This window comes from Orcinus orca, chromosome 7, assembly GCF_937001465.1.
Source record: "Orcinus orca chromosome 7, mOrcOrc1.1, whole genome shotgun sequence".
In the NCBI taxonomy this organism is placed as follows: domain Eukaryota; kingdom Metazoa; phylum Chordata; class Mammalia; order Artiodactyla; family Delphinidae; genus Orcinus; species Orcinus orca.
Window position 1 is genome coordinate 39,386,046 of NC_064565.1, and position 27,412 is coordinate 39,413,457.

The window sequence follows — 27,412 nt, forward strand, 5'->3', positions numbered from 1 at the left end:
AAAAAAAAAAAGTTTATTTCAGTAGGTGTGTCTTCTCAGCTAGGTGGAGAACCTCTATTCCCAGGTACACCTGCATTTAATCAACAGATGTGTTCCTAAAATTAACTGAGTAAATTACTTGTTTTACACTCATTTGTTCATAACTTCATCATCATCATCATCATATCTGACTTTCAAAGGTTTATATCATACATGTGACAGGCAGCATGCTAGGTGCTTTAAAAGTATTATTTCTTCTAATTCCCTCAAAAACTCTATGAGATGGTATCATTACTTCAATGATAGAGATGAGGAAACTGAGTCTTAAGGAAATTAAATACCTTGCCATGGGTCCTACATCTGTGCTGTTTATTATGTGCTAAATGCTAGAGACATAAAGATGAGGCAGATATCATTGCCCGTGGAATTGCAGTGACAGAGGTGGACACAGGAGATAATGAGACAACAAGGAGGACCACCTACTCTCTGTCAGTGTTTAGTGAGTCAGGGAAGGCTTCTTAAGGAGGGAGGGCTCACTTAGGGCTCCTTCCTAAGGAGGGAGGGCTGAGCTGAGTCTTAGAGGAAAAGATAGCACTGGAAAGGGAGAGTGGACATCTAATTGTTCTGCCAGCCCTGCAGAACGCTATTCTTCTGGGACTGATGTCCCTCTTCTTTCGTGTAGCTTCCGACCGTGAGATTCCTGCAGGATCTCACAACGTCCTTGACTCTGATCGAGTTGTCTAGAGGTAGACACCAACCGAAGCCCAGGCCAATCACAGACTTGCCCTAGGGGTTTTCAAACCAAATCTCTGAACAAACATCTATCCTTATCTAATGGTAGAAATTGAAGAATGAATGCAGGGGCTGTTGGCAGCTGGGTTTCTTGACATGTTGAAGGGATGATCTAGAGGGAGAGTAAGGCCAATAAAAAGAGAGAACAGGGACCAGTGGTAGAGAGAGAGCCTTGGTAGTCTGCCTGTTCCCTGGCTTGGTTTTTCCTCATTCCTTTAATAAGCCAGATCAATCTGTCTTCTTCTTTCTTTCTGTTTGTTTATTTATGTTTTTAATTCATCTTTATTGGAGTATAATTGCTTCACAATACTGTGTTAGTTTCTGTTGTACAACAAAGTGAATCAGCCATATGCATGCATATGTCCCCACATGCCCTCCCTCTTGAGTCTCCCTCCCACCCTCCCTCCTTTAACTCAGTGGCTCCAGGTGGATTTCTATCACTTTCCACGGTAAGAGCCCTAATATACGTACTTACTAAGAGGCATGAATGCTTGACTCTGGGAGAGTAAACGCTTAAACAAAATACCAGAAGCAAGAAGAGCAAGAGGTGAATTTAAACGGAGGAAGCCGCAAGTAGTTTGGTGTTTGTCAGAGTGTAAACATCAAGACAAGAAGTGGCAAGAGATGAGGCTAATAAGTAGACAGAATCTGATCATGGGACCTGGATATATTCTGCAAAGTACTTTGGACTTGATCCTGTATACATTCTGTTCATTCTACGGGGTTATAAGTAGGCATTAGGCAGAGGTTCTGTAAACTGTACAATAATTAGTAGTAATTAAGGGGCTCTTAACCTGGGAGTCACAGACAGGCTTCAGCTGTCTCCAGTCCCTCTCAAATAGCATGAAAAATCTGTGGGTGTGTACAGGTTTGTCTTTGTTTTTGTTATGGAAGAGGTCCCTAACTTTCATCAGATATTAAAGGAGTCCCTGACCCAAAATATGTATGAACTGCTATCTATGTACAGGCATTTTCAGGAGTTACTGACTTCAAATATTCATGCAAATCTCATTGCCCCCCTCCCTCCGATTTCCTCACGACGCTTAAAAACTGTTGAGCACAGAGAAAATGCTTCATAACTGGTTGGACACTGTCTTAAGAGGGGATTTTCCTTTGGGATCATGAAACGATGTAAAGAGATGATATAGACCTAGTTATTTATAGAGATTTTAACCGGGAATATTGGATGTGACATCCATCCTGTTATTGACTTGGGCAGCCAGCCAAGACCTGCAGGCTCTCGGAGGTGTCACCCGGGGCACCAGCGTTGTCTCTGAAAGCCAGCTCCGAGCATCCTTGTCCTTCCACCCGCAGGTACAACGACTACAAGTCCCAGGACGCTTCGCTCGTGGAGCCTGGGCGAGGGCGGGGCGGATCTCCGCAGTGACGTCACCGTCCCGGGGCGGACCGAGGGAGGGCGGGGCGAAGGGGCGGGGCGGGGAGGCGCCGGAGCGCGCTGGTGCTGATGCAGGATGGCTGAGCTCGCAGGAGCCCGGGAGGTCTGAGCCGGGAGAGGCTTGCTCCCTGCGCATCGCCTCGTTCGCCCGCCGCGTGGTCCTGGGCAGGTGGTCCCGGGACGCAGCGCAGGGCCAGGGCAGGGCCAGGGAAGGCAGGTGTGCAGCTGGACGGGCCAAAGGTTGATAGACTGCCCACCTACCAGGTCTCGGAGCGGCCAGAGCTGCCCAGCCCGCCGAGTTCGCGATGACCTGCTGAGAAGCTTCGTCGGAGGCTGCGGGAGGCGGCCTCGTTGCGGGCGGTGCGGTTCTCGACCACCTCCCTAGTTGTGCGGAGCCCCGTCCCCCCGCCCATCCCCGCGCCCCTTCCCTCTGCCTCCGGCAGAGATGGCGGATCCAGCCGAATGCAGCATCAAAGTGATGTGCCGGTTCCGGCCGCTCAACGAAGCTGAGATCCTCCGCGGGGACAAATTCATCCCCAAATTTAAAGGCGATGAGACCGTGGTGATCGGGGTAAGTGGCTGGGAAGTCTGGCCTCCCCTGCTGCTTCGCGCCGCAGCCCTGACGCCCCAGATCAGGCAGAGATGCTCGGGCTACCCCTTCGGACATCCCCTCGGGGCTGCCCTCTAGGGTGGACTTGACGAGAAATCCCCTCCCCCCCCGTAGTTCCCCCCTGGGCCGGTGGAGGGTCGACTGGGGACCATGGGGCGGGCCCCAGGCGGCGGGGGTCGGGGTGGGGGGCGAGGAAGTGTTCGGCGCCGCCATTGTTATTGGGGTGCGGGCCCGAGTGGGCCCATTGTTCCCCGCCCTGGCCACACCGCGTGGGTAGTGTGTTCAGGTTACCCTCAAGCCCACGTGTAACCCACAAATGATTCCAGGCATTGGTTCAATTTATCGAACACTTTGCCTCTTCTCACGAGCTTGGTGAAAGAAACAAGGTACTGGAAAAATCCTAGCCTCGGCGCGGAGCTCCCACAGCTGTGCAGAATTGGCTCCCCGCGGCGTTCCTCCTTGCTCTGCACGCGGAAGGCGGGGGATGGGGGAACACTGGTGGCCTTGGTGTCTCCTGCTTCCTCTCAACCCAGGCTGCCCTGGCTTGGGCCTCGGTTCTGACCCTTCCGCAATAGGGCGACCCCCACCTGGTGTCCGCAGATCCTCGGGTGTGCTTCACGCTGGGTGGAGAAGAGGCTGTGCGCCCACGTCTGTGGGGCTGGGGGTCCGGAGAGCAACCAAATAGCCTCTGTGCCCAGAGAAGTTACTTTGTGTGGCTGGGGTCCCCTCCCTCTTGGTCTCCCTTCCCACGTTACCCCTCCCCCCTTCCCTCACCTCCGCAGACTTGGCTCTTTCTGCAGCGGGGCTGCTGGTGGGGGGGAGGGAATACCATTGGGTTTTAGTTCTTAAAGGAATATGTCAAATGAAATAAGCCAGCCTCCCCCAGCTCCACCGCCCTTCCCCCTCCGCTGTCCCCAGCGTGTGTAGCTGATGGTGCCCTCTTTGTATGCGAGTCGCGTGGGGAGGGACCGAGTTAATGGGAGCCTCCCGATCCCTGCTGACACGTTCCTGGCAGCCTGCTCGAGGCTGCTGTTGCAGCCTTCCCGGCCTCAGCATTGATTAAGTGATGTCATCCCGTTTACTGAGCATGCTCCGACTAACCCCCTCCCTCCTATTTCACCCAGTGGCTGGTGTATTTAGGTCAAGTGATTGACAAGTGACAATTTACTTAGGGTCTCTGCCCGAGTCAGCCCGGCCCTTCTTAGGCACCAGAGGCCGACATTTGCCGGCCCAAGCAGTCCCAGCATCTTCGCCAAGGTTGTGCCGCAGTCCCTGGTTAGGGACCTGAGCACTGGCAGATGCTGGCTGAACCCGAAGACAGGCGCTCTCCGCGCGAGGGGAACAGAGGCAAGGCTCTGGCCTCAGGGCTTCATCTTGTACCTCCCTTAGGAAGGCAGCTCCTCTCGACGCCCTCTTCTCTCCTCCCAGTTTTCACAGCCATCAGAAAACCATGACCTCCAAATGCTATGGGGATGGTAGTTCACCCTGAGAGCTGACCTAAGAGGGCAGGAAAGAGGGGTTTTCTGTCTGCTTAGTGTTAAATTGAAGAAAAGATGTATGCTGTAATTATTGATGAGGAAGATTCTATACTTAATGGCAGACATGGGATAGTGACATATCTATGGCCGGTACATGGGGCAGATGGGGCAGAGGTGTTGGCATACACCTCTAAGCTAGGGTCAGCCTATAGTCTGACTTGCTATTTCCTGAGCCACACTATGGTTTAGATAGAGTGGGAGTTACTGGGGACATCTAGTCCCTGCCCCTTTTCTTGTAACAATTTTTTAACAAGTAATTGTGCAGCCCTAGAACATGGTCTGATGACCCTAGTTTTTCAGAGGTTTTAAAGAAAAGCTGAAGTTGTTTCTTCCCCTTTTCCTCCTTCTCCTTTTCCTTCTTCCTCTTCCTCCTCTTCCTCCATCTTCTAAGGGTGATATACCAGGACTAATGAAGTGGAGTAATAATAAATCATCCCTTTGATCTGTGTGCAAGGCAGAGATCCTTAATCTTACAGTTATTCTTCTTTCATTTTGACACTACTATGAGTATATATTTAATTCCCATCTACATATTCATGTTATTGAGTGAATAAAGTAAAAACAAAGTCACCATATAAAATAAGTATATTAAACAAAAGATTGTAGATGTGAATACACATGTAGCTCTTCAACTGTAAATTAACATTTATGATCATCTTACTATAATCCTTTCTTAAAAATTTTTTATTTATTTATCTTTGGCTGCATTGGGTCTTCGTTGCTGCACACAGGCCTTCTCTGGTTGTGGTGAGTGGGGGCTACTCTTCGTTGCGGTGCGCAGGCTTCTCATTGCGGTGGCTTCTCTTGTTGCGGAGCACGGGCTCTAGGTGCGCGGGCTTCAGTAGTTGTGGCGCACGGGCTTAGTTGCTCCCTGGCATGTGGGATCCTCCCAGACCAGGGTTCGAACCCGTGTTCCCTGCATTGGCAGGCGGATGCTTAACCACTGCGCCACCAGGGAAGTCCCTTACTATAATCCTTTAATACAACAGACAGTTTTCAGTTTTCTTTAAGGTAAATTTTTCTTTGAAATAAAGCATTCCTATAGAAAAGTGTTTTCATAAGTGTACAGCTTGATGATTTTTTTTTTAATAAACACTCCCTTGTAACCACCTCTTAGACTAAGAAACAGACATTTTCAGGACTGCAGAATTCTCCCTAGCATTCCTCCCAGTCACTGACTCCCTCTGCCTCAGGGTAACTACTATTCTGACTTCTAATGCCATAGATTAGTTTAGTTTAGTTTTTTTTTTTAAGCTTTATCTACATAAAACCATACAGTATGTTCACTTCTGTGTGTGAGTTCTTGCGCTCAACATTACTCTTGTCAGATTCATCCATGTTGTGGTGTGTAGCTGCAGTTTGTTCATCTTCATTGTTCTGTAGTATCTCACGAATATACCACAATTTAGTTATCCAGTAACTGGTAGTAACTGTTTGGATAGTTTCCACTTTGGGGCTCTTATGGATGGAGCTGCTATGAACACGGTTTTACACATCTTTCAGTGAGTGTGGTACAGAACAGAAGACTGCCAGATGCTGCAGGGTGCTGGGACTTCTGTTGGCATGTGCTAGGACCCTTCCCATTCCTGATTAATAATGTGTAACTAAAGGAAGTGACAGTTCTGGCAGCCTGTATCTGACTTTGTACACCAAATAGAATGGCTCCCCAAGTCAATTCAGTAGGAACCATCCCACATGGCTCAGTTGCAGGTGGAAACTGCCTTAGGGGGGCATTCCCTTCCTTGCTTGCAGGGACAGAGATTGTGGGGATGACCAAAGAAGCCCAGAGCCATCCAGAAATGTCACCTTCACTCCCAAGAGAGATGAGTGAAGAATGAATTTCTGTGCAGTTATCTGTGAGTCCAAATTCAGAATCCCAGACATTGTATTTGTTTTTGAAACTGGGGTGATTTTATTTCCTTTAATGTCTTGTTCATTTCTTATGGAGATGTATGCTAAGCGGGAGATTTTGCAGGTGGAGTTCCTAGATTTTTCTTTTTTAAGAAATGTCCTGTCTTGGAGGGATTATCTCTACCATTCTTGCTCCACCCCGCCCTCCACCCCCCCCGCCCCTCCCGCATCCTGTGCAGAGCTTTCTTTCCCTGACTGCTCCAGCCACAGTCTCTTCCCACTATGAACTCTTGTAGCATTTATTCTGTATATGATCTCCTGATTTTTTTGCCTTAGATTATTATTCATTTTGATCATATGTTTAATGACATTGTAAGGCATGTGTAGAGACAAGGCCCATCCATGTTTTGCTTCTTTGTACTTCCCAGGGCCTTGCCCATAGAAGGCACTTAATAAATATTTATTGATATCTTTGTTGAGTATAGAAATCTTAACTCTGATGTATTTAACTGATTTCATGGAGTTTTAATTGACTGTAGGCTGTCGGGGGTAGTTAAAAAAGAAGTTTAAAGAGATGTGCCATTCATTGGAGCAGGACTGGTAAGAGAGCACTTAAATGTTACAAGAAAATTGGGAGAGAACTGTATCCAGCTTTGTTAAAAATTAGGAGCACTAATGATACTCGTGGTGAGCTAGAAGTGGAGGGCGGGGCTAGGGACTCCATAATTCTTCAGAGAAAAATATTGGATTTACAGCATTTCTTAGAATACTCCTCCATTAGCTGCTAAAATTCCGCGTGAGTCATCCATTACTTTGAGCTCTGCCTGTTGGTTTTGATGCATCTGTATTGTTGGAACTCTGTTTTAGAGAGTTCTCAGTGAGGTTCTTTGAAATGGACTCATACCCTTCAGTTTTGGGCTTTCCTCTTGTTTGCAATCCTGGGAAAGCAGGTGTTGTTAACCATGGGTGCTTTCCCTGGGACAATGTAAGTTCTGACTTGTTGGAAAGCCAAAGCAAAATATTATCTATAAACCCTGAGCTGGCCTTCGGGTGGAAAGTGGCCTCAGGCTGTAGGAGCTTAGATTAGTTCTGGGCAGTGGATGGGCAGGGAAGGCAGGAGCCAGGACAGAGACCAAATTCCAAGCCTGAGTTATCTTTGTGGAGATTATAGGCTGAAGATGTGAAGAAATATGGCTAGAACTTTTCTTTTTGTCCATAGCAATGGTCTTTTAAAGCAAGAGTATTTTCTTTTAAAATTTATACAGAGTAAAGTCACTTTTTTTGGTGTATAGTTCTATTGTAGGGGTGTGAAAAATGCATAGAGTTGTGTAGCTATGCTGTATTAGTTTCCTGTTGCTGCTGTAACAAACTACAACAAATTTAAAGGCTTAAAATGATACGAGTTTATTATCACACAGCTTCCATAGGTCCTGTGGACAAAGGATGTCGCCTGCCATTGATGGTGCACCCTGAGGGGAATTGAGGACACAGAAAAACAGAATACTGACCCTATATAGTTAAGATGCATATCGAAGGAATGTTTTCCTTAGCCCAGACTCTTTCATCTTCCCATACATAGAAGAGCACTAAAATCATTAACTTGAGATGTCTGTTTGTTGTGATTAGCAGTAATCTTTTGATATTCCACTACATAGTTTTGTTTTGTTTTGTTTTTTGCCCCTGCAAAAACTCCTGTATATCCCGACTCCTCCTTTACCTCTTTGGAACAGTCCCTCAGAGCTATCTGAGAGGCTGCCATCCCGGGCTATAGTCCTCAGTAACTGTCCTAAATAAAACATATTTCTCAGCTTTTAGGTTGTGCTTTTTTTTTTTCAGTCGACAATCAGAAGTCCATCAAGTCAGCTGGTTTCTCTGTTTAGAGTCTCACAAGGTCAGGAGCAAGGTGTTGGCAGGGCCATGTTCTTTTCTGGAGGGTCTGGGAGAAAATTCATTTCTTTGCTCATTCAGGTTGTTGGCAGAATTCAGTTCCTTGTGGTTGTAGGACTGAGGTCCCCATCCCCTTGCTGGCTGTCAGCCTGGGCTGTTCTTAGCTTCTAGAGGCCACTCGCAGGTCCTGGCCACATGGCCCCCTTCCTCTACCTTAGGAGCCAGCAGTGGGTTGATTCCCTCTCATACTTCAAATTTCTCCTGCCTCTTCTTCCACGGCTTGTCTCTCTCACTGACTCCTCTGCCTCCCTCTTTCACTTTTTCAGGGCCCACTTGGTTACAGTGAGCCCAGTCAGATAATCGGGGATAATCTCCCTGATATAAGGGCAGCTGATTAGCAATCTTAATTCCGTCTGCAAAGTTCCTTTTATCCTGTAACTTTCACATATTCACAGCTTCTAGGGATTAGTGTGGACATCTTTTGAGCCATTATTCTGCCTCCACATACCATACTCAAGATACAAAGCAAAAAAAAAAGATACAAAGAAATTTCATCACTCCAAAAAAACAAAAAGTCCTCATGCCCCGCCCCACCCGTAATCAAACCTTCTCCCCTCTCTTAACCCCTGGCAACAATTTATCTGTTCTTCCTTTGTATAATTTTTGCCTTTTCCAAATTGTATATATAAAAATGGAATCATAGGGCTTCCCTGGTGGCGCAGTGGTTGGGAGTCCGCCTGCCGATGCAGGGGACACGGGTTCGTGCCCTGGTCCAGGAAGATCCCACATGCCGCGGAGCGGCTGGGCCCGTGAGCCATGGCCGCTGAGCCTGCGCGTCCCTGTGCTCCGCAACGGGAGAGGCCACAACAGTGGGAGGCCCGCGTACCGCAAAAAAAAAAAAAAAAAAGGAATCATAAATTTAAGTATCTTTTTGAGCTTGGGTCCTTTGAGGTTTAGGTTGTTGTTGGTGCATGTATCAATAGTTCATTCCTTTTTATTGCTTAGTGATATTCCTTTATACAAGTTTGTCACAGTTTGTTTATCCATTCACCTGTTGAAGGACATTTGTGTTGTTTCCAATCTGGCATGATTCTGAAAAAAGCTGTTATGAACCTTTGAATATAGGTTCTAGTGTGAGTATAAATTTTTTATTTCTCTTGGGTAAACACCCAGGAGTGGGATTACTACAATAGATCATATTGTAACTATATGTTTAACTCTAAGAAATTGCCAGTTTTCCAAAGTGGTTGTACCATTTTGTGTTCCCACCTAAAAGCGGTAACATTTTAAGCCAGACTTTTAAAGAATGTATTCAGTCACTGTGTCTAGTGAATACTAACAGTAGTGTTTAGTAGTGTCAAGATATATCAGCCCTTCATTCTCTTGTGCCCTAACTTCAGAGCTGTTTACATGAGATGTCACATGTTTAGATGACTTAGTGGTTTCCTGTAAACCTACCCTCTGAAACCCTGGAATGAGTGAACACAGGAGAGTAGCTATAACCTGGCATGTGTCACTGGAGGCCACTCATGTTGGTGGTGAGCACACAGTCGATGCTATGTAAATGACTGGGGGGTTGGTAGAGGCAGCGGGGAGAGTCAGACAGAACCGAGTGTGGATTCACTAGCTCTCTGTGGAGCATTTTTCAAGTTGCTTAGCTTTCCTGGGCCTCAGTTTGGTCATATTTAGGGTGGAGATAATTACTTATCTCACAGGGTCGTTGGGATGAAATGAAGTGGTCAAAACAGGGTCTAGCACAGAGAAAATGCTCAATAAATGCTAATTATCTCCCACATTTCCTATTCCCCTCTTAATTTTCCTCATTTTCAGAATTAGCCTTACCCCCCAAAATTACTGCCCTTAACTCTGGCTAGCCCCTGAAAGCCCTTCTTGCATCCCCATTTCCTAGGAACTGGTTCACCCCATTCTCCTGCTTGGAATAGCCACTCTTTTCCTCTTATCTGTGGAATTCCTAACCATTGGAAGGCAGAGCTCAGGTTCCATTTACTCATAGACTATATCAGCTGTTCCTATTATCTGCAATGATCACACATAGGTGTGTGCACACGCATGCGTGTGTATATCCTCCTCATGTAAATTGCAAGCTTCTGAGAAGCAGGAGCTGTTTTTTTTTACGTCTTTGTCCCCTTTTCTGTCATTTTCTTGTTGCTTAGTAAGTGTATCTTGATTGACAGTTCTGTCTTCCCCTTTTCCCTGCCTGGAATCAAGTCTCCCTAAATGCCAATTTCTGCATTTCCTTAAATAACTTGGGCATCACTGGGGATTTCCCTCTGCCTCCACCTGTGCTCGTCTGGCCTAACGCCCCTGTTTAATGACAGTGTTTTGCATCCTTGGCTTTTCTCCTCCCTTCAGAATACGAAACCTCCCCCACCTTTGGGTTCTCTTTAGTACCGGCCTCAGGTTTCTCACCTGTGTCTACTTGTTACACAAGCAAAAACAAAACTACATCCTCCCTAATGGTTTCTCTTGAGTTAAAAAAAAAAAAAAGCTCCCTGACAGATCCAATTTCACTTGATTTCTCTCAGGTTTTCCATAGAGTCCTATTTTTGTGGCTGAGAAAGCTCCTCCCTTAACCCATTTCCTGCACATCAACCAAGTTCCTTTTAGTAGGAAGAGAGATGTTGAGTTTGTGGTTATTTGCACATATTGCAGAGCTTGCGAGAAAATAAGAGTTTTAGATTCATCTTACTGTCCCCAGCACCAAATTTGGACGTGAGGCAGACAGCCCAGGACCATCATTTCCCAGCTCTGCGACTTCTTAGCTTTAAGAACTTGGACAAATTGCTACACCATGCTGTTTCAGTTTCCCGGCCTGTGAAATGGGGATAGTAACACTCTCCACCTTGTGACAGTTACATGAGCTAATGTGTGTAGATTGCCAAGTACGGTGCCTGGTTCAGAAAATGTACACTGTTGTAAGACCCACAATGGTTATCTCTCTGCACACCTGTCAGACTGACTAATCTGGGGAAAGCCTTAGACCCTTCACAGGTGCCCTGGTACCTTCAGGTTGTGTTAAAGAAAAAATTATTCTCACACTTGTAAGGATAGTAAGGAAGACTATTGTAGTAGGGGGTCTATAGTACTGCAATAGGGAAGAGAAATCAGGCTTGTAAGGATAGTAAGGAAGACTATTGTAGTAGGGGGTCTATAGTACTGCAATAGGGAAGAGAAATCAGGCTCAAGTACAAGTGGAGCAGGTTGGTGGGGGGATAGGTGGATGGACAGTCACTAAGAGGGGACATGAAAGGTAAGGGGGATTCTTGCTGAACTGACCTAATAGGATTCTTGCTGCAGGCAGGCCAGATGTCAACGTTTTAAGATACACGTATTGCAGTATCGAGGGTGATTAGATATTGACGGTGGCGGGGATTCTCTCTAAACTGCCTTAGCAGGAGTCGTGCTCAAATTGGACTCTGCGGGGACAGACATGGAAGTCCAAGGTCAAGGCCCAGTTGAGAAGAGGGCTCAGCGGAGCCTGACTAAAGTTCGATCAAGGAGAGAGTCTTGGGACTTCCCTGGTGGTCCAGCGGTTAAGACTCCACGCTTCCATTGCAGGGTTCAGTCCCTGGTTGGGGAACTAAGGTCCTGCATGCCACGTGGCACGGCCAAAAAAAAGGGGAGAGAGTCTTGTTCATTTGGAACCCAGATGCTTCAGTGGGGGCATTCGAGACCTCCATCCCCCAGCCCTACCTACCTTCCTAACCTCACCCCCGACCCCATGTTACATCTGGGCTTCTGTTCCCCTAAAATATTAGGCTTCTCAATGTCTGCCCTTCGCCGCCACAGCTGCCCACATCCCACATGCCTGGGATGACCGTCCTCAAAGTGTACCTGCATGGCAACATCCACTCGCCTTTAGAATCTCATCCCATGGTGCGTTTTCTGAACACTTTTGTGACCAGCTCCTCTCCCCCTCCCCCCCCCCCCCCCCCCCCCGCCACCCTGGCCAGGGTCGATGCTTCTTCCCTGCACCCCTCGTACCACGCAGGACTCCTGTCAGACCTCCCCCACTACTGCATTTCATTTATTTGGGTATAAGTGTCCTTTCCCCCAATTAGACTAAACCCCTTGGAGGGCAGGAAGTGTGTGCCATTCGTTTCCATCTGCAAGTCCTGAACTAGTAGCTGGAATAGAGTAGTTGCTCGGTACAAGATGTCATTTGAAAGAAGTGAAAGAATGCCGACCCTCCTGGGCTGTCAGATGTCCAAGCCTGGGGTTATTTGCTTGGATTTTTACCTTTGACCTCTGTCTAGCTCTGGTAACTTCTTTCCTGCTTTGGATATCTTCATGGTTTTGTTGTTGTTGTCTTAAAAGAAATAGCTTTTTCAGGCGTCCTGATATACGCTCACTGAAAAGACCTCAGACCGTGCAGAAAAACATGAAGGAGAAGGTTAAAATCACTGTTAATTTTATGAACCAGAAAACATCATTGTTAACATCTTATTGTTTATTCCAGCTCTTTTCTATTCTATAGGAAACATACTTTGTTTTAAAATGAAGATATGATTTTATAAAATCTGTTTTGAAACCCAGCATTTTACTTAACGGTATACCTCGGACATCAGCATTTTTAAAGGTTGTATATAATTCCATATGTGTCTAATCAGTACTTTAACCATTTTCTACTGATGGACATTTGTTTTTCTTCTGTTTTACTTTTCAGTTATAAACAAAGGTGTGATACACATCGGTGTATGCATCTCTTTGTGCTCTTGCCCATTTTTTTGTTAGAATATGTTCCTAGAATTGGGATTGCTGGGTAAAAGGATATAGATGATTTTAAGGTATCCACAGTTTTTGAGGGGGAGCAATTTAGAGACAGTGAATTGTCTTCTGTTTTATATTCTCACTTCTTTGCCCCATGGCAAACTCCATGGGGTTGGTGCCAGTTTGTCTCATAAGACATCCCTTCATACCTCAGCTAAATTAAATTCTTACCAAGAGCGTGTGCTTCGTCATGCACTGTTAACCGATAGATCCAGAACACGGCAGTGTCTTCAGATTTTTAATGTAAACCATAGGATTTTGTTGGCTGTCTCTTGTCAGTTTCAGTATCCTAAAGGATGTTGTTCCTTGGAGGTGATCAAAAGCGAAATTTGTCCCTTGAGACAGCGAGAGATAGAGGTCAAGATTGTAGTCTTAAAGAAAACTAGGATGGATGTGTCCTTTCTTCTTGGAGCTAACAGTGAATGGCCTGTGATATCTTCCAGGCAATGGTAAGTTGAGAAGGGATATAATAGCCCTCCCAAAAAAGCCCTAGAAAGAGCTTTTTTTTTTTTCCTTTTCCTTTGATTACTAGGTACTCTTAAAAAAAACTTATATAAAATTTCAAGCATACACCAAAGTGGAAAGAATATCAAAATATACCCCCATGAATCTATTAACCAGTTTTAGCTATCATCAATAAATGGGCTAATCTTATTTTTTCTATACACCCCTAACCTTATCTCCCCAAATCACTCAATTATTTTAAAGTGAAATCTGATGTCTCACATTACTCTATCCCTAAACTTTAATAGATATCTCTACAAGATCAGGACTCTTAAAACCACAATAACATTATCACAGCTAACATGTGCACAATTCCTTAATGTCAAATACCCAGACAAATTCCTCCCATTGCCTTATAAGTTTCTTCTACAGTTGGTTTGCTCAGATCAGAATACTAGGTACTATTGATTACAAGTTTGGAGGAAAAGAAATGCTCATACGTACCAACCTTGAAACAAGAGGGAGGGAGGCTTTTGCTATAGAGTCATGTGTGGCAGTAGAAACACACACAGAGCAATCAGGGCTAATCGAGATGTCCAGCGCATCTCCCTTAACAGTAGTAATGTCCTAGTTATCCTTTTTAATAAACCAATGCCAGCATTGCAGAATCACCCACAAAAGCTATTTAAAGAGCAACATGCTTTATAGCTTCCCTCACTGCTGCATCTCCCCTTGCTTTAGTTGGCTTGCATAAACGTCAGCAAAGCAGGACACGTCACTCATTTGTCTTCTAAGCTCAGTACCCACCCTTATAAAATCGGTACCAACTACGTTTAGAGCAGTTCTTTTAGGTGTGTCTTGGTGTGTTAGTATTTATTATCTTTTCAGTCAGTGCATACTCATCCTTGATGTGAACTGAATACTGGAAAATAAATCCACAGAGCTGAAGGGAAAACATGCAGGTGAGCAGGTGAGAAGAGAATTCAGTGTAACACAATACTTTAAGGAAAAAGGTTTGTAGTTCTCTTTTTACGCATTTTCTCATAAAAAAAGAAACCTTGGAAGGGAGTTGAGGTTAGAGAAAAAGTGCAAATAAACACCAAATCCCACATGATCGATCGATGCTTTAACTTCTTTGACTGCAGAGTATGGTCGTGAGAGCTGCTGATCAGTAATGTTACTTCAGGAGCATTTTGTTTGAAGAGCTTGGTCACACAATTCCGGGCTAGCAAATCTCAGGGACTCTTCCCAGGCTGTCTCACAGAGCCGTCTCCCCACTCCCAGGTCTCATTTGTTCTCAAGGGGAAACGAAGAACAGCCTGCTTCAGTTCTCTGAGGAGGTTATATCATAGTTTTTTACTGAATGAATGATCGGGTCCCTCACTCCACAGAGATTACTGATGTTCATCTGGGAACCTGGGTAGACAACGGCTCCGTCTGACATCAGGAACTTGGGGTAGCCTTGGGGGAACGGACTTCTGCTCCTCTTTCATGGCACCTCTTGCTCCATAGAGAGGAGCAAATGCCAATCTGATTGGTCAGTGTCCAAACCTCTATTGGTCCTGGTTACTGGTGGACAGGATCCCTTGGGAGGCGGTCAGTTCCTTCCTCTATCTGGCCTCTGTGGTAAGTTGACCCCTGCAGGGTCTGGCTTCCTGGGCTGGCTCCCGGGGGCTGGCTGTTTTTCCATCTCAGCATCATCTACTGCTGAGTGGATAAGTTCGTCTGGGCCCACAGATTCGGGCCCCTGTGGGCTGGTCTTAAGGTTCAGAACAGGCTGGGCTGTGGGACGGTGGGGTGGTGAGGTGAAGAAAACAGGAAGACCACACAAGCCTCCTTGCCCAAGCCTTGGCCAATTTTGATATTGGGATAATGGGTGCTAGTGCCCTACCCAGGTGGTGCTTGGACACCTGCTGTATCCCTGTTCCTGTGTAGAGCAAACTCGCCCGCCCAGGGGGAGAAGGCGGCTGACTGTTAGGGGAGGCTTCTGGCATTCCAGGGCCCCTGGTACTAATGTCATCACGATAGCATCGAAACCGTCTTCAAACTACTAATAGTTTGTTTATCTAATATTTGTGAAAGTAGACTTTAGAAGAGAAGTGTTTAGCTCTTCAGTAATAATTACTAAACAACACAACCCACTAATTATCTGCTCAAACAAGTGGGAAAAAACCCCCACCTGAAGTACTGTGTCCTAGAGTAACACTTGCTTGCTCATGTGTGTTGTTAAATTTTCCTTAATGAATATGCCTCTTGGAAAAGACTGGCTTGAGAATTTTTTTTTTTTGAAGTATAGTTGATTTACAATGTTGTGTTAATCTCTGCTGTACAGCAAAGTGATTCAGTTATACATATATAGACATTCTTTTTTATATTCTTTTCCATTATGTTTTATCACAGGATATTGAATATAGTTCCCTGTGGAGGATGTATTTTAAACAATATTTTCTGATCTAGACATTTATCTAAACAAGTTTGTAAAGGGGAAAATATACACCTATCTAATACTCACTTCCTTCGTTCTATTAAAAACAAATATAAAGAGGTAACATATAGGTTAATGTAAAACTTTAAATGAGTTCTTTATTACTATGAAAAATGTTTCCCTCTATAAAGAGGTGTTTTTCTGCACTGTGGACTTTTGGGAGCTTCACTGTAATACTATGCTGTCCAAAATGGTAGCCACCAGCCTCATGTGACTATGAAGCACTTGCAGTGTGGTTGTCCAAACTGGGGTGTGTAGGAGATGTAAAATGTAAACTGGCTTTCAAAGGCTCTGTACCAAAAAAAAAAAGGAATGTAAAAATATTAATTTATTCATTAATTCTTTTGGTATTCATTTCATGTTGAAATGATAACATTTTGGATGTATCGGGTTAAATAACATTGATGAAATAAATTCCCCCCTTTTCTTTACACTTTTTAAAATGTGACTACTCGAAAATTGAAAGTTACATGTGTGGCTTGCATTTTTGTCTGACATTGTGTATATACATACATATATACATATATATATATATATCTTTTTTCTCTTCTTATTCTTTGGTGGTGGCATGCGGCATGTGGGATCCTAGTTCCCTGAGGAGGGATCGAACCCCGCCCCCTGCATTGGAAGCGAGGAGTCTTAACCACTGGACCGCCAGGGAAGTCCTGGCATTATATTTCTGTTGGCAATATATTTATATATGACAGTGCTGCTGTAACATTTAGATGCTAGCATTCTGATTGTTTTTGCATTTATTAATTTTGGTTCCAGTTTGGCATATTGAGGGCTTATTGTATGCTAAGGTCAGTGCTAGGCACTGTGGACTTCCTGTGATAAGTAAGACAAGATCCCTGCCATCAATAACCGTGTATATAATTAACTCAATGGGCGGAAGCAAGTGAAAAAAAAAAGTAGTGTGCTGAGTGTCCGAAGAGAAGAGGAAGCACAACCTTGATGGAGTTAAAAAGAGAGAGAAAGCACATCCAGTGGTGTTCTGGGAAACCTCAGGCAGGGGGACCGTTTGATCCTTACCTCGAAGCTGGGGTAGGAATCTGCTCTGCAAATGTAAAATTTGCTTCTTTATCCTCAGTTACTTTGCAGTTCTGCATAGCCGCTTTAGAGATTTCTGTTTTTAATATGGTTGAGAAAAAGACCTGATAAGGGATGTGTGCTGTAGCTGGGCGTCACTCTCCTCTACCCCCGCCCCACCCCCACCCCCCAGCCCCTCCTCCGCCGCCAGGATTATGCTCCACCCCGCATCCTGTAATTAAGTACCAGCCATTTGCAGCGGGTTTGTGATGCGGATTTGTGATGCCTTTGCGTGGGTGACATTGAGAACACCAAAAGGTGACGGGGGCCTCGTCTTGGAAATGCCGTCCTGCTGCCAGGCTCCAGCCGCAGCCGCCCCGGGGGCGGCGGGCCTCGCCCTACCCTCTGCTGGGTGCTAGGTCGACCTCCCCAGCCGGCGGATTTTGATTTCCAGGCAGGGAGCGCCAGGGTGATGGCAAATTTGCTGCTTACCTTGTCTCCATTCTGTCGCTAATACTGGGAATGATGAGACCTCTTGTCCTGAAAATACATTCCCCTTCAGCGCAGGCACCTTCTAATGAGGTCCCTCCCCGCAGCGGAACAAAAGCTCCCATTAGGAGGACGTCAGGGGGAGGCCGCGCTGCTGTGGGAAACCTAGGCAACGCCGCCTTCGTCGCTCACAGGTGCCTCTTCTTTGTCCTGGCATCTGGGGGAGAGGTCACCTTGCAGGTGAAGGCCACATAGCTTTTTGGAGAAGGAGCTGGAAACTTTTCCACCCCTACTTATGTCCCTGTTTGTGTGGGTTGGCACAGAATTGATTTTTCCTCCTTTGTAAATGGCAGAAAGGCTCATTCACGTGATGGTAACATGAAAGAACAGCAACGGCAAAACCAGCCATAAACTTACCACCGTACATCATCCGCGTTAATTATTTTGTATCCTCCTTTCTCCTCTCTCGGTTGACACTTAACATCTTGGAAAATAAATGTATACCATAGATATACAATTCTGCCTTTTTTGAAAAAACCAAATCCTACTCCATAAATGATTTTCCATGTTGTATAATATCTTCATGGTTATAATTTTCAATGATGACTTAAGCGTGCTTTGGGCTGATAGATCACAGTTTGCTCATTCAGCTCTCGTCCCCCCTTGCTGTGGGGGATGCTTTAGTGATCATATGCACGCACAGAGCTGTTTTCTTTTGCTGAATTATTTCTAGACGATACATCCTCCAGAAGTTGATTTACTGGACCCAATGCTGTGAATATTTAAATCGATCCTATTCAGTATTATCCTGTTGCTTTCTATAGGGGTCTACCCATCCCTATGGCCTCTGGGGATATGTGAGTATCCCATCTGGCAGGGAATTAATTTTTAAGGCAAAGGAGATAATCATTTGAGAGGGTAATTTATAGAGCAGTGGTCTGGGATTCATGTGTCTTGGGTTTTGTTCCAGGCATTTCCTCTGATTTTATATGAATTTTAAACTAAAAGTATAACTATTCAGTGATCTGTTTTACTTTGGAATGTTGTTGGCATCGGGCACTTCTGGGGTCAGGCTGGTGAATGGGGAGCCTCCTGGGCTTTAAAGACGAAGGAAGGACTTGGAAGTGTTGGTCCACCTCCCAACATTCATCAGAGGAGTTGCTCGGAGGTGGTGATCTACACTTATGTTTAACTCAAGGCCCTTCTCACATGCTCACAGATATAATTATTCATGCTGTGGCATTGGATGAACTTCAGACCTTCTCTAACCTAACAGCAGCTCACGTAGGGATACATCTTGCTGGATGACCTGGGGCACCTTGTAGGAGTCCATCCTTCCAGGAGGTATGGTGACACCATGCAAAACGCATGACTTCATGCTTTAGTGGTTCTATACATCCAGGCACCCGCATGCTCTTTAGTTCTGGGGTAGCCCACCAACCAGGCTCATCGTCCTGTGGGCATCACTGGCAAACCCAGCGCTGGGACACAAGAACCCAGGTAAGGTAAACAAAAAGAAAAGCAAGATGAATAGGAACTCGGGCCAGCCTGAAAATGAGAGGAAAAGAGTGCTGTGGGCCCCCTTCCTGGGTGTCTCTATTCTCTGATCTTACTAGAGAAGACAGGACACATTTCTTTTCTTACAAAATTGACTTTGAATACAAAATATTGCTCTCTATTGAATAGGTTTAGTCACTTTTTTGGGGTGCCTTGATTATCATGTCAAATACCACTTATTTAAGAAACTTATTTCATTTGTGAAATTTTTACCTATTACTCTGATTAAATTTTAGGTTTTATAAAAGTGATAAATTAAGGTATACTCATGGTATAAAGCTCAAAGAACACAGAAGGAGATAAAGAGAAAAGGAAGGATGAGGTAAGAATTTTTACAGGGGAGGAAAGGTATTCAATGTGATCACTGTGTGTTCAAGGACTGGAGGAAGCCTGCAAGCCACATTCAAGAGGCTTGAGGACAGAGGAGCAGCAAGGTGGTCAGATTAGAATAAACAGGAAGGAATGAGATGTAGAGGGTCTTGAAAGGGGGCTAGAGGAATTGAAACTTGGTTTGGTTGACAGGTAACTCTACTCTAGCCTGTAGCTGGCTCAGGAATACACCCACAAAACATTTCTCCTTAAATCATGTATCCCTTGGCCTCAAACAACCTTTTCAGGTTCCCACAAAGGCGGGTACTGTTGAAGTTTGCTCTTCACAGCTTTATGCCTGGTGGTACAATGGAAAACATGCATGTTCTCATCTATCCCAGACGAAGTTCAACCGTTATGGTCCCTTGATCTGTCATCTAAAAGGATTAATATATCTTGTTTAACCCCAGTAGTTAGGGGATGAAGGTTTTTTTCATGTGTGGATCACCACATTTCAAGGAATTGACACACAGCAAAGTATACATAACTGAAGCCACATTTAACATAATGTTTTTCTGATGATCTAGACATTTCCCGGAAGATTTTTGCATCGTTGGTAAGAATGGTCTAATTTGGGATATTGTATATGTCAAAGGCTCCTCATTGTACAACCGTAGTTTCATGTCTGTTGATGTCTGTTGATATTGCTTATTTTAAGGGAAGAGATGATAGAAAACAACCCTCTAAAGTGGCATAATTCTGGCAGAATTTCTTCAGCACTAAATTGCATTTCAGTAGCTGGAGCTTACTCTGGAAAGTGAGTGTGGGAGGTCAGAGAGAAAGTGCCTTCAACTTGAATGCTTGGGAGAACCATATTTAGAGAAAACTCCTGAATCTTTTAAAAGTTAAGAATAGCCTGTTTTTTTATTTCCTATTTGCCGCACCCCACCCCAAACACAACTCTAGTGTTCAGTATAAATATCAGTTGATAAGAGTGTCTCATTAGCAGAACTACAGACAATCTGTGTGTTACTGCTCTTCTCAGAGACCTTTATGAACCTGTTTGATGACCAGTAATTTTCTTCTTACACCAGTGAGGTTATACTCTTCCCTGCTTGCTTGCGAAATATTGTAATTCTAACAGAGTAGTGACAGCGTATCACAAAATCTGGTTGACTTAACAAACACGTAAATGCTTTACGTTTATTCAGCCATTTATTTTAATCCTCAGTACCACTCTATGAGGTAGCCACTATTGTCCTAACCCATCTCCTCATTTCCACAGATGAGAAATTTGGGACACAGGTTAAGTAACTTGCCTAAGGTCACACAAGAGTAAGTTGTGGATCTGGGATTCAAACCCAGGCACACTGGCCTCAGAGTCCTTGCTTTAAACTGTTTGCTATGTTGATTTTGCTATTTTGGTTCATACCAGGAATTGAGAATGTTTGGGTGCACAGCATTTTCTAAATTCGAGTTTCTCTAGGTCACTAGTTCCTTGAGTTATTCCCTGATAAAAGGGTTTGATATCAATTAAATGTAGGAAGAGTTACCCACATTCTCTGCCTCTTGGAGATCCGAGCCCCCCAGCCCCCTCAAGCAGTCCTGCCATAAATCAGCACACTTAGCTTTGTTTAACTTGGTGTTTCTGAGCTGAGGCATAAGTTTGGGACCGCTGTAGGAGAAGGTAGCTGTAAACTAGGGCTACCCTTGAAAATGGAGGATTTTTTTTCTCTCTCTTTCTTGTCTTTGCATTGATATCAAATTATATATGATGGTCAGAATCAGCTTCTCTGTTATTGCTGTGATTTCCATCTGAAAGGCTGTTTAGGGCATTCCATAGAATACAATGCCACTGTTCTCAAGGGTGTGGTATATTTGTTAGGAAGCCTTGTAAGCTAGACTTCTGAATATTTCAGTCTGCTATTAATCTACATGGATCTGTCCACAGAGAAAAGAATTATGATGCTTTTCTTATAAAAACATGTGTTCACCCTTCTCTTCTGTGTCTTAAAAGTGGAGAGATTTGTGACTGCTTCTTGGGTTTCTAAGTCCATCTGTGTTCAACCATATTACTAAACTCTCTTTTAAAAATTGTCAGTAAATTTAAAAAGATATATCATGAAGATAATTTTTTGTCATCTTCAAATAATGTCAGTTTTTTTCTTTCTTTCCCAAACATGTACTTTTAAGTTCTTTTTTCTTGTCTTACTGCATTGGATAGGACCTCCTGGACAGTCTGAAATAAGAAACAATAAAAGCAGGACTCCTTGTCTCGGTCTTGATCTTAAAGCAATGTTTGATGTAGGTTTTTAGTAGATGTCCATAATCAAGGTAAGGAAGTACCACCTATTCCTAGTTTGTTTTGTTTTGTTTTTAGTCATGAACGGGTCTTGAGGACCTTGATTCCTTCTTACTTGGATTGTGATAGTCTTGGAAAACAATCCCCTGCTTGCTCTTCACTTTCTCTAGTCTCTTGAATATTGTTGCTAAAATCTTTCTGAAGTTCCATCCAGAATATGTCAATTCTCTGCTCAAAACATTTAAGGACTCTCCTTTGCTTACTAAAATAAATGTGAACTCCTCAACTTGTTCCTGCTATTCAGCAAAACCCTCCACAATATGTTCCCTTCAACCTTTCTCAAACCTAACCGTACGCTGTATGCCAAACTCAGTCTGGGCTTTCACTCTTTCAGGCCTTTGTTGATGAGGTTCCCATCTCGTGGAGTCCATTCCCATCCTTCTGTCCTCCTGAACTTCTTTCTCACACTAGAAACTCACAGGAGGTATTTCTCTTGTCCTTAGTCTCTCTCTTCTTGGAATTACCCCACTTAGATGCGAGCTCCTCTCCAGGTTAGGGTTTCTATGATTGATTTTCTTTCTTTCTTTTTTTTTAAAACAGTTTTATTGAGGTATGATTGATATACATTGTTTGACTTATTTTCATACTCTCAGCATATGATTCATAATGAGTGTGTAATACACAATGGGATGTATGAATGACTAACTGAAAAAGTATTTCTTGTGGTGTTAGTGCTCATTGTTATGATTATTTTTTGTTTCATTATGCCTCTCTTCATCAGTCCTGCCTGAGGACTAAACATGCCCATATGTTTCTTTTGCGGAATTCACCATAATTGGGCCAAACTGAGAACAGGCATTCCTTAGGGTGCACGATCCATTCATCCCACCGGCAACCAACTCTGTCTAGTAAGAGAGAGAGACAGACAGACAGACGCACACACACACAAGTAATGGCAATGAGACTGATAAGTGATTGAATAGTACTCAAGGTTTATTGAGCATGAAACGCCTTTAAAGTTGGGGTAAATTTTGCAAAGTGGTTCCATTTTCCAAAGGAAAAAGTTGTTTTGTATTGAATATCCAAACTCCTTTACGTTCTATTCAGTTGGCAGAGCCAAAAAGGAAAGAAATTAGAGATTCATTAAGTACAGAAAATGATTTGCTTTCAAATGATTTCCTCTTCTTCTAAAACGTAGAAGCCACACACAAAACACTCTTCTCTTGACTTGCGACTTAACTAGTCTTACAAAATTATTTTAATACGAACTGAAAACTAGCATCATAAAGAAAGAAGCGTCCAGGAAATTGTAAATTGAAGACATTAATATAAATGAGCCATACTTAAAGTTCTGTCGATAGTCCTCAGCTCTGAAAGGGAAATGTCTGTAATTTACCTAAATTGGCTTGAAAGAAAAAGAAATGAGACTTCCTTCCTTGGATGTCTGTTTCCTGGCATTTTCCTAATAACCAGCCTACAGAGGGATTGAATTATTATTATAATCCCATAGCTATTATTTTCATTTCAAAAGAGTATGGGTTAATTCTAGCTGAAGCTTACCTTTCAAGTAAGTGTGTGTGTACCATATTTAATAAGTCAATATGAGCCATATGGTCTGGGGATCAGAATTACTTGAGATCAACCAAGGCATTTTTCTTAAAGATGATCAGTTGTTCATCCTAGCATATTATTCGGGAAAATGGAAGCGGGGGAGGGAAGATTAAAGAAACTATGAAAGTAATTACAAGTGTTCAGTAGTTCCTTTTTACCTCTTTTAATTTTCTTGACTTTTTATTCCAAATATAAATATAATATAAATATTTCAGGACAATTGAAGAGATTCAGGGAAGTAAAATTTGTAAGGTAGAAATGCCCCCTATTCCCCCTCTCCAGAATAATTACTGTTAAATGATGGGTGTTATATTATTCCAACATCTTACTTTTATAAGTTCAATTGTAAAATATTTAATATGTATAAAAATAACGAAAATGAACTATGAGACATTCGAATAAAGTTAACACCCATGAGGTCACTGTGTACTTAATAGCATGTTACCAATGTGTGACTCTCCCTAGGTCCTAGCTGTTATCCCCTCATCCCAGAAGCAACCACTCTCCTGAATTTTGCTTTTATCATCTCCATAATATTCTTTATGGTTTTACGGCAAACATTTTTTAAAGCCCTAAATGATATATTATTTACCTTTGCTTGGCCTTCTATGTGTAAAATATTTACTACTGTGTATATTTTTCTGTGACTTGCTTTTTTCTCTTAACATTTATGTTTCCAGATAGCTACTTAAAGTCACCATGAATTCCGATGGTAGGAAAACATAGCCTGTTCAAATCCAGTTCAGTCTAGGTGATAATAGTCTGCTTGCACTGCCATCATATAATACCACAGTCTGGGTGGTTTAAACAACAGAGATTTATTTTATCACAGTCTGGAGGCTGGAAGTCCAAGATCAAGGTGCCAGCAGAGTTGGTTCTGGGGGGATCTATCTTCCTGGTGAAGGTGACACCTTCTCCCTGTGTCCTCACATGGCCTCTTCCCTGTGTGTGTACGGAAAGAGAGAGATCTCTGTTGTCTCTCTTCTTCTTATATGGACACCAGTCCTATTGGATTAGGGTCCCACCCTTATGACCTCATTTAACCTTAATTACCTCCTTAAAGACCCTGGTCCAAACACAGTCATATTGGACATTAGTGCTTCAAAATACGAATTTTGTGGGGAACAGTTTAGTTTAGTCTGTACAGGTGGTACACACTACGGCTCTGTGACACCCCGCAGGGGGTTCAGAGATGATAAGACTCAAGCATTTCCTCTAGAGGTTCTAGCCCATGGGGGGTTTCCTGGCTTTTTCCTAATAAAACGGCTAAGGTTCCCCAGAGGAGAACTCTTGGGGAGCCCTCCCAGAGAGTGACTTATGTGAGCATGAAAACTGAGCTGAGCTGAGCCTCCAAACAAGAGAATAGAGGGGCCAAGTAAGAGGCATGCCAACTTCCCCGATGGGGTGCATGATTGCAGTTTGAACCCTGAGCATTGGAAGTGGCTTCCCTGAAAGCCAGATGCTGCTGTCATAATGGGGTCGATGACTGCGTAAGAAAAAGTCTTCTGCAGCAGTCAGACCATTTTTATGGACTTCTTCCCTTTGGGAGCATCATGATACTGATGACTCTCCTGTTTTAGTTGATGGCAAAGGAGAATCCTGGACACATGTTTTGGTAAGGGATTGAGAGTGCCTTGGAAGAGAGAAAAAGGAGGTGATTCTCTTAGCATCATTTGTTATCTTGTCTTGCTGGAACTGTCTGGGACTCTGGGTGCGTGTTTATGGCCAGGAGAAAAGACAATAGGAACTTGAGAAGCTAAAAACTAACAGCCATTTGGGACTGAGTTATTGTTAATTCTCATTCTATGAAAGGCTGGCCTATTCTAAAATTTTGTGATGACTAGAGCAGCGGTTTTCAAGTTTTTGATCAATACCAGGAAATCCAGAAATACATTTGATGTTACAGCTCAGCACACAGACACAAAAGCACACATCTGAAATAATAGTTTTATGAAACAATACTATTAGTATGTGTGCTGTACTCTGACCTTTTCTATTCTACTCTATCTCCTTTTATGTTTTTAGTTGCTAGTTATGATCTGATAAATGAGATTCTGAACCAGCACATAGTAGACTAGTGTTTCCCTACTGAGGAGTTTTTTGTTTTTTTTTTTACGAGTTTACAGTCCCCAAATCAAATTCCTTGTGTTACTTTGGAAAGGCTGGAGGACATCAAAATTTTACTCTTCACCATTTTCATGTCCTGATCAGCTCAACACTCCACCTGACAGGTGTTACAAAAGTATGTGATTATTTGTGCAACAGGTATTTTTCGAGCCCCAGCTCTGGGCCAGACACTATGTGAGGAACTGGTGAAATAAATTTTCCAGACTGGTGGCATGTTTGTTAAGAGTTATAGAACGCAATTTAAAATTGCTGTTTTTAACTTAGGTTAACTCTGTGATGTCCGACCTTGGTGCCCCGTAAGTCACCATAGGCCTGCTGTCCTGGTGCTCCAGGGAGAGGTGTGGCTGGTGGGGAAAGCCTGGGGTTTGGGTCAGTAGAGATGAACTGGGCCCTGGCTTTATTTCTCTGAGGGCATCATCTCAGGCAAATTGACCAATTTAACATGTCTGCAGTGAAATGGAGATGCTGAGAAACCTGGCGGATGTGAGTGAAGAAGAACTGATCTTGTAAGTGAAAGGAGTTTGCACAATGTACTGGCAGCACCCGCTCCCAGCACCTTCTGCATGTGGCCCATCGTGTGAAGTCCCGCCTCTTCCCTAGACCTCTCTTCTTACCAGACATCCTGTCCAGTCCACATAGGAATGGAGACCTTCAGGCATCTAGGCGGTGGAAAGTCCTAGACTGAGCAGCTCTTTCCATTCAGAAGCAGCCAAAGTTTGTCAGTTCCCGTGCAGCGAGTAGGCAGGCTCACCTTGAATGTCCCTATTTCTGCGGTGACTTCAGTGAGTGTCGTTAAGATCACCACCAAACCGTTTATTAGATGCACAAGGTCCCAGGACCCTGAAATAAGTATCTCCTAAGACAATTCCCATCCCATCTGAGGAAGGCAGAATAATGGCCCCCACAGGTGTCCATTTCCCAATCCCTGGAACCTAAATCTGTTATGTTATATGACAAGGGGGGGGAAAGGTTGCAGATGGAATTGAGGTTGCTAATCAGTTGACCTTAAGATAAGGAGGTTGTTCTGGATTTTCCCTGTGAGCCCAGTCTAACCACAAGGGTCCTTAAATGGGGAAGAAGCGTGCAGATGAGTCAGAACCAGACAGATGATGACATCTTGAGAAAGACAGGACTTGACTCAGCTGGTCATGGCTGCTTTGAAGATGGAAGGAGGGCATGAGCCAAGGAATGCGGGCGGCCTCTGAAACCTAGAAAAGACAAGAACACAGATTCTCCACCAGAGCCTCTAGGAAAGAGATGCAGCACTAAACTTCACGTTCGCCCAGTGAGGCCCACTGCAGACTTCTGACCCACAGAGCTGTTAAGATGATAAAGCTGTGTTGTTTTAAGCCACTAAATGTGTGGTAATTTGTTACAGCAGCAATAGGAAACTAATACACCATCCCATGATTATTTAATTTTTTACAAAGAAAACTTACGTATATTTGCCAGAAATGAATTAAGATGAGAAAAACAGTAATATTTGAAGGGCCCATTTTCATATTTACAACAAAATGTTCAATATTCAGAAGGAAATTTTATATGAAATGGAGATGTGTACAATCCTTGCTTCTAAAATAAAAGAATTGTTTCAGGTGCTTGCTGTACACAATATTAGTTAAATAGTATATTTTTCAGAATTCACAATTATTGACCAAATAATTCTTTTGGCAGAGAAGACTTTTTAATCTGTTTAAAAAAGATTAAGAAAAAAAAAACATTCAGTGACAAAGCATGTATAGCTATAGCCTACTGTTTCCTTTTATTTATGTTAACTAGTTGATGCTTTTTTTTTTTTTTTTTTTTTTTTTTTGCGGTACGCGGGCCTCTCACCGTTGTGGCCTCTCCCGCTGCGGAGCAGAGACTCCAGACGCGCAGGCTCAGCGGCCATGGCTCACGGGCCCAGCCGCTCCGCGGCATGTGGGATCTTCCCGTACCTGGGCATGAACCCGTGTTCCCTGCATCGGCAGGCGGACTCTCAACCACTGTGCCACCGGGGAAGCCCTAGTTGCTGCTTTTATTGTTAAAAACTCTTGGCAGTTTCAGCTTTTGGATAATAAAAAATGGAAACCAGCTGAAGTAAAGCAAATTAAAAGGGATTTCTTTTATTCTCTTAAATGAGAACATCCTAGACACGCTTGGGCTTTGCATTAAAAAAAAATGTATAATTAACACTCCACTTACCTACAGGCTCCTTAAAAGCTAGTTCAACAGA

The 27,412-nt window shown here is 43.7% G+C and overlaps 1 protein-coding gene across 2 annotated transcripts in view; it reads left to right on the forward strand.

Annotated features, from left to right (window-relative positions):
• The first annotated feature begins 2,193 nt into the window (after nucleotides 1-2,193).
• KIF5C (kinesin family member 5C) overlaps nucleotides 2,194-27,412 on the forward strand; it is a 170,807-nt gene continuing 145,588 nt past the window's right edge. The window contains exon 1 of one of the 2 annotated variants that reach the window (XM_004268242.3): nucleotides 2,194-2,738. In XM_004268242.3, coding sequence (XP_004268290.1) covers nucleotides 2,613-2,738 — 126 coding nt within the window. In that variant the 5' untranslated portion in view covers nucleotides 2,194-2,612. The remainder of the gene's footprint in view (nucleotides 2,739-27,412) is intronic. The other variant, XM_033425322.2, reaches the window with a different exon arrangement.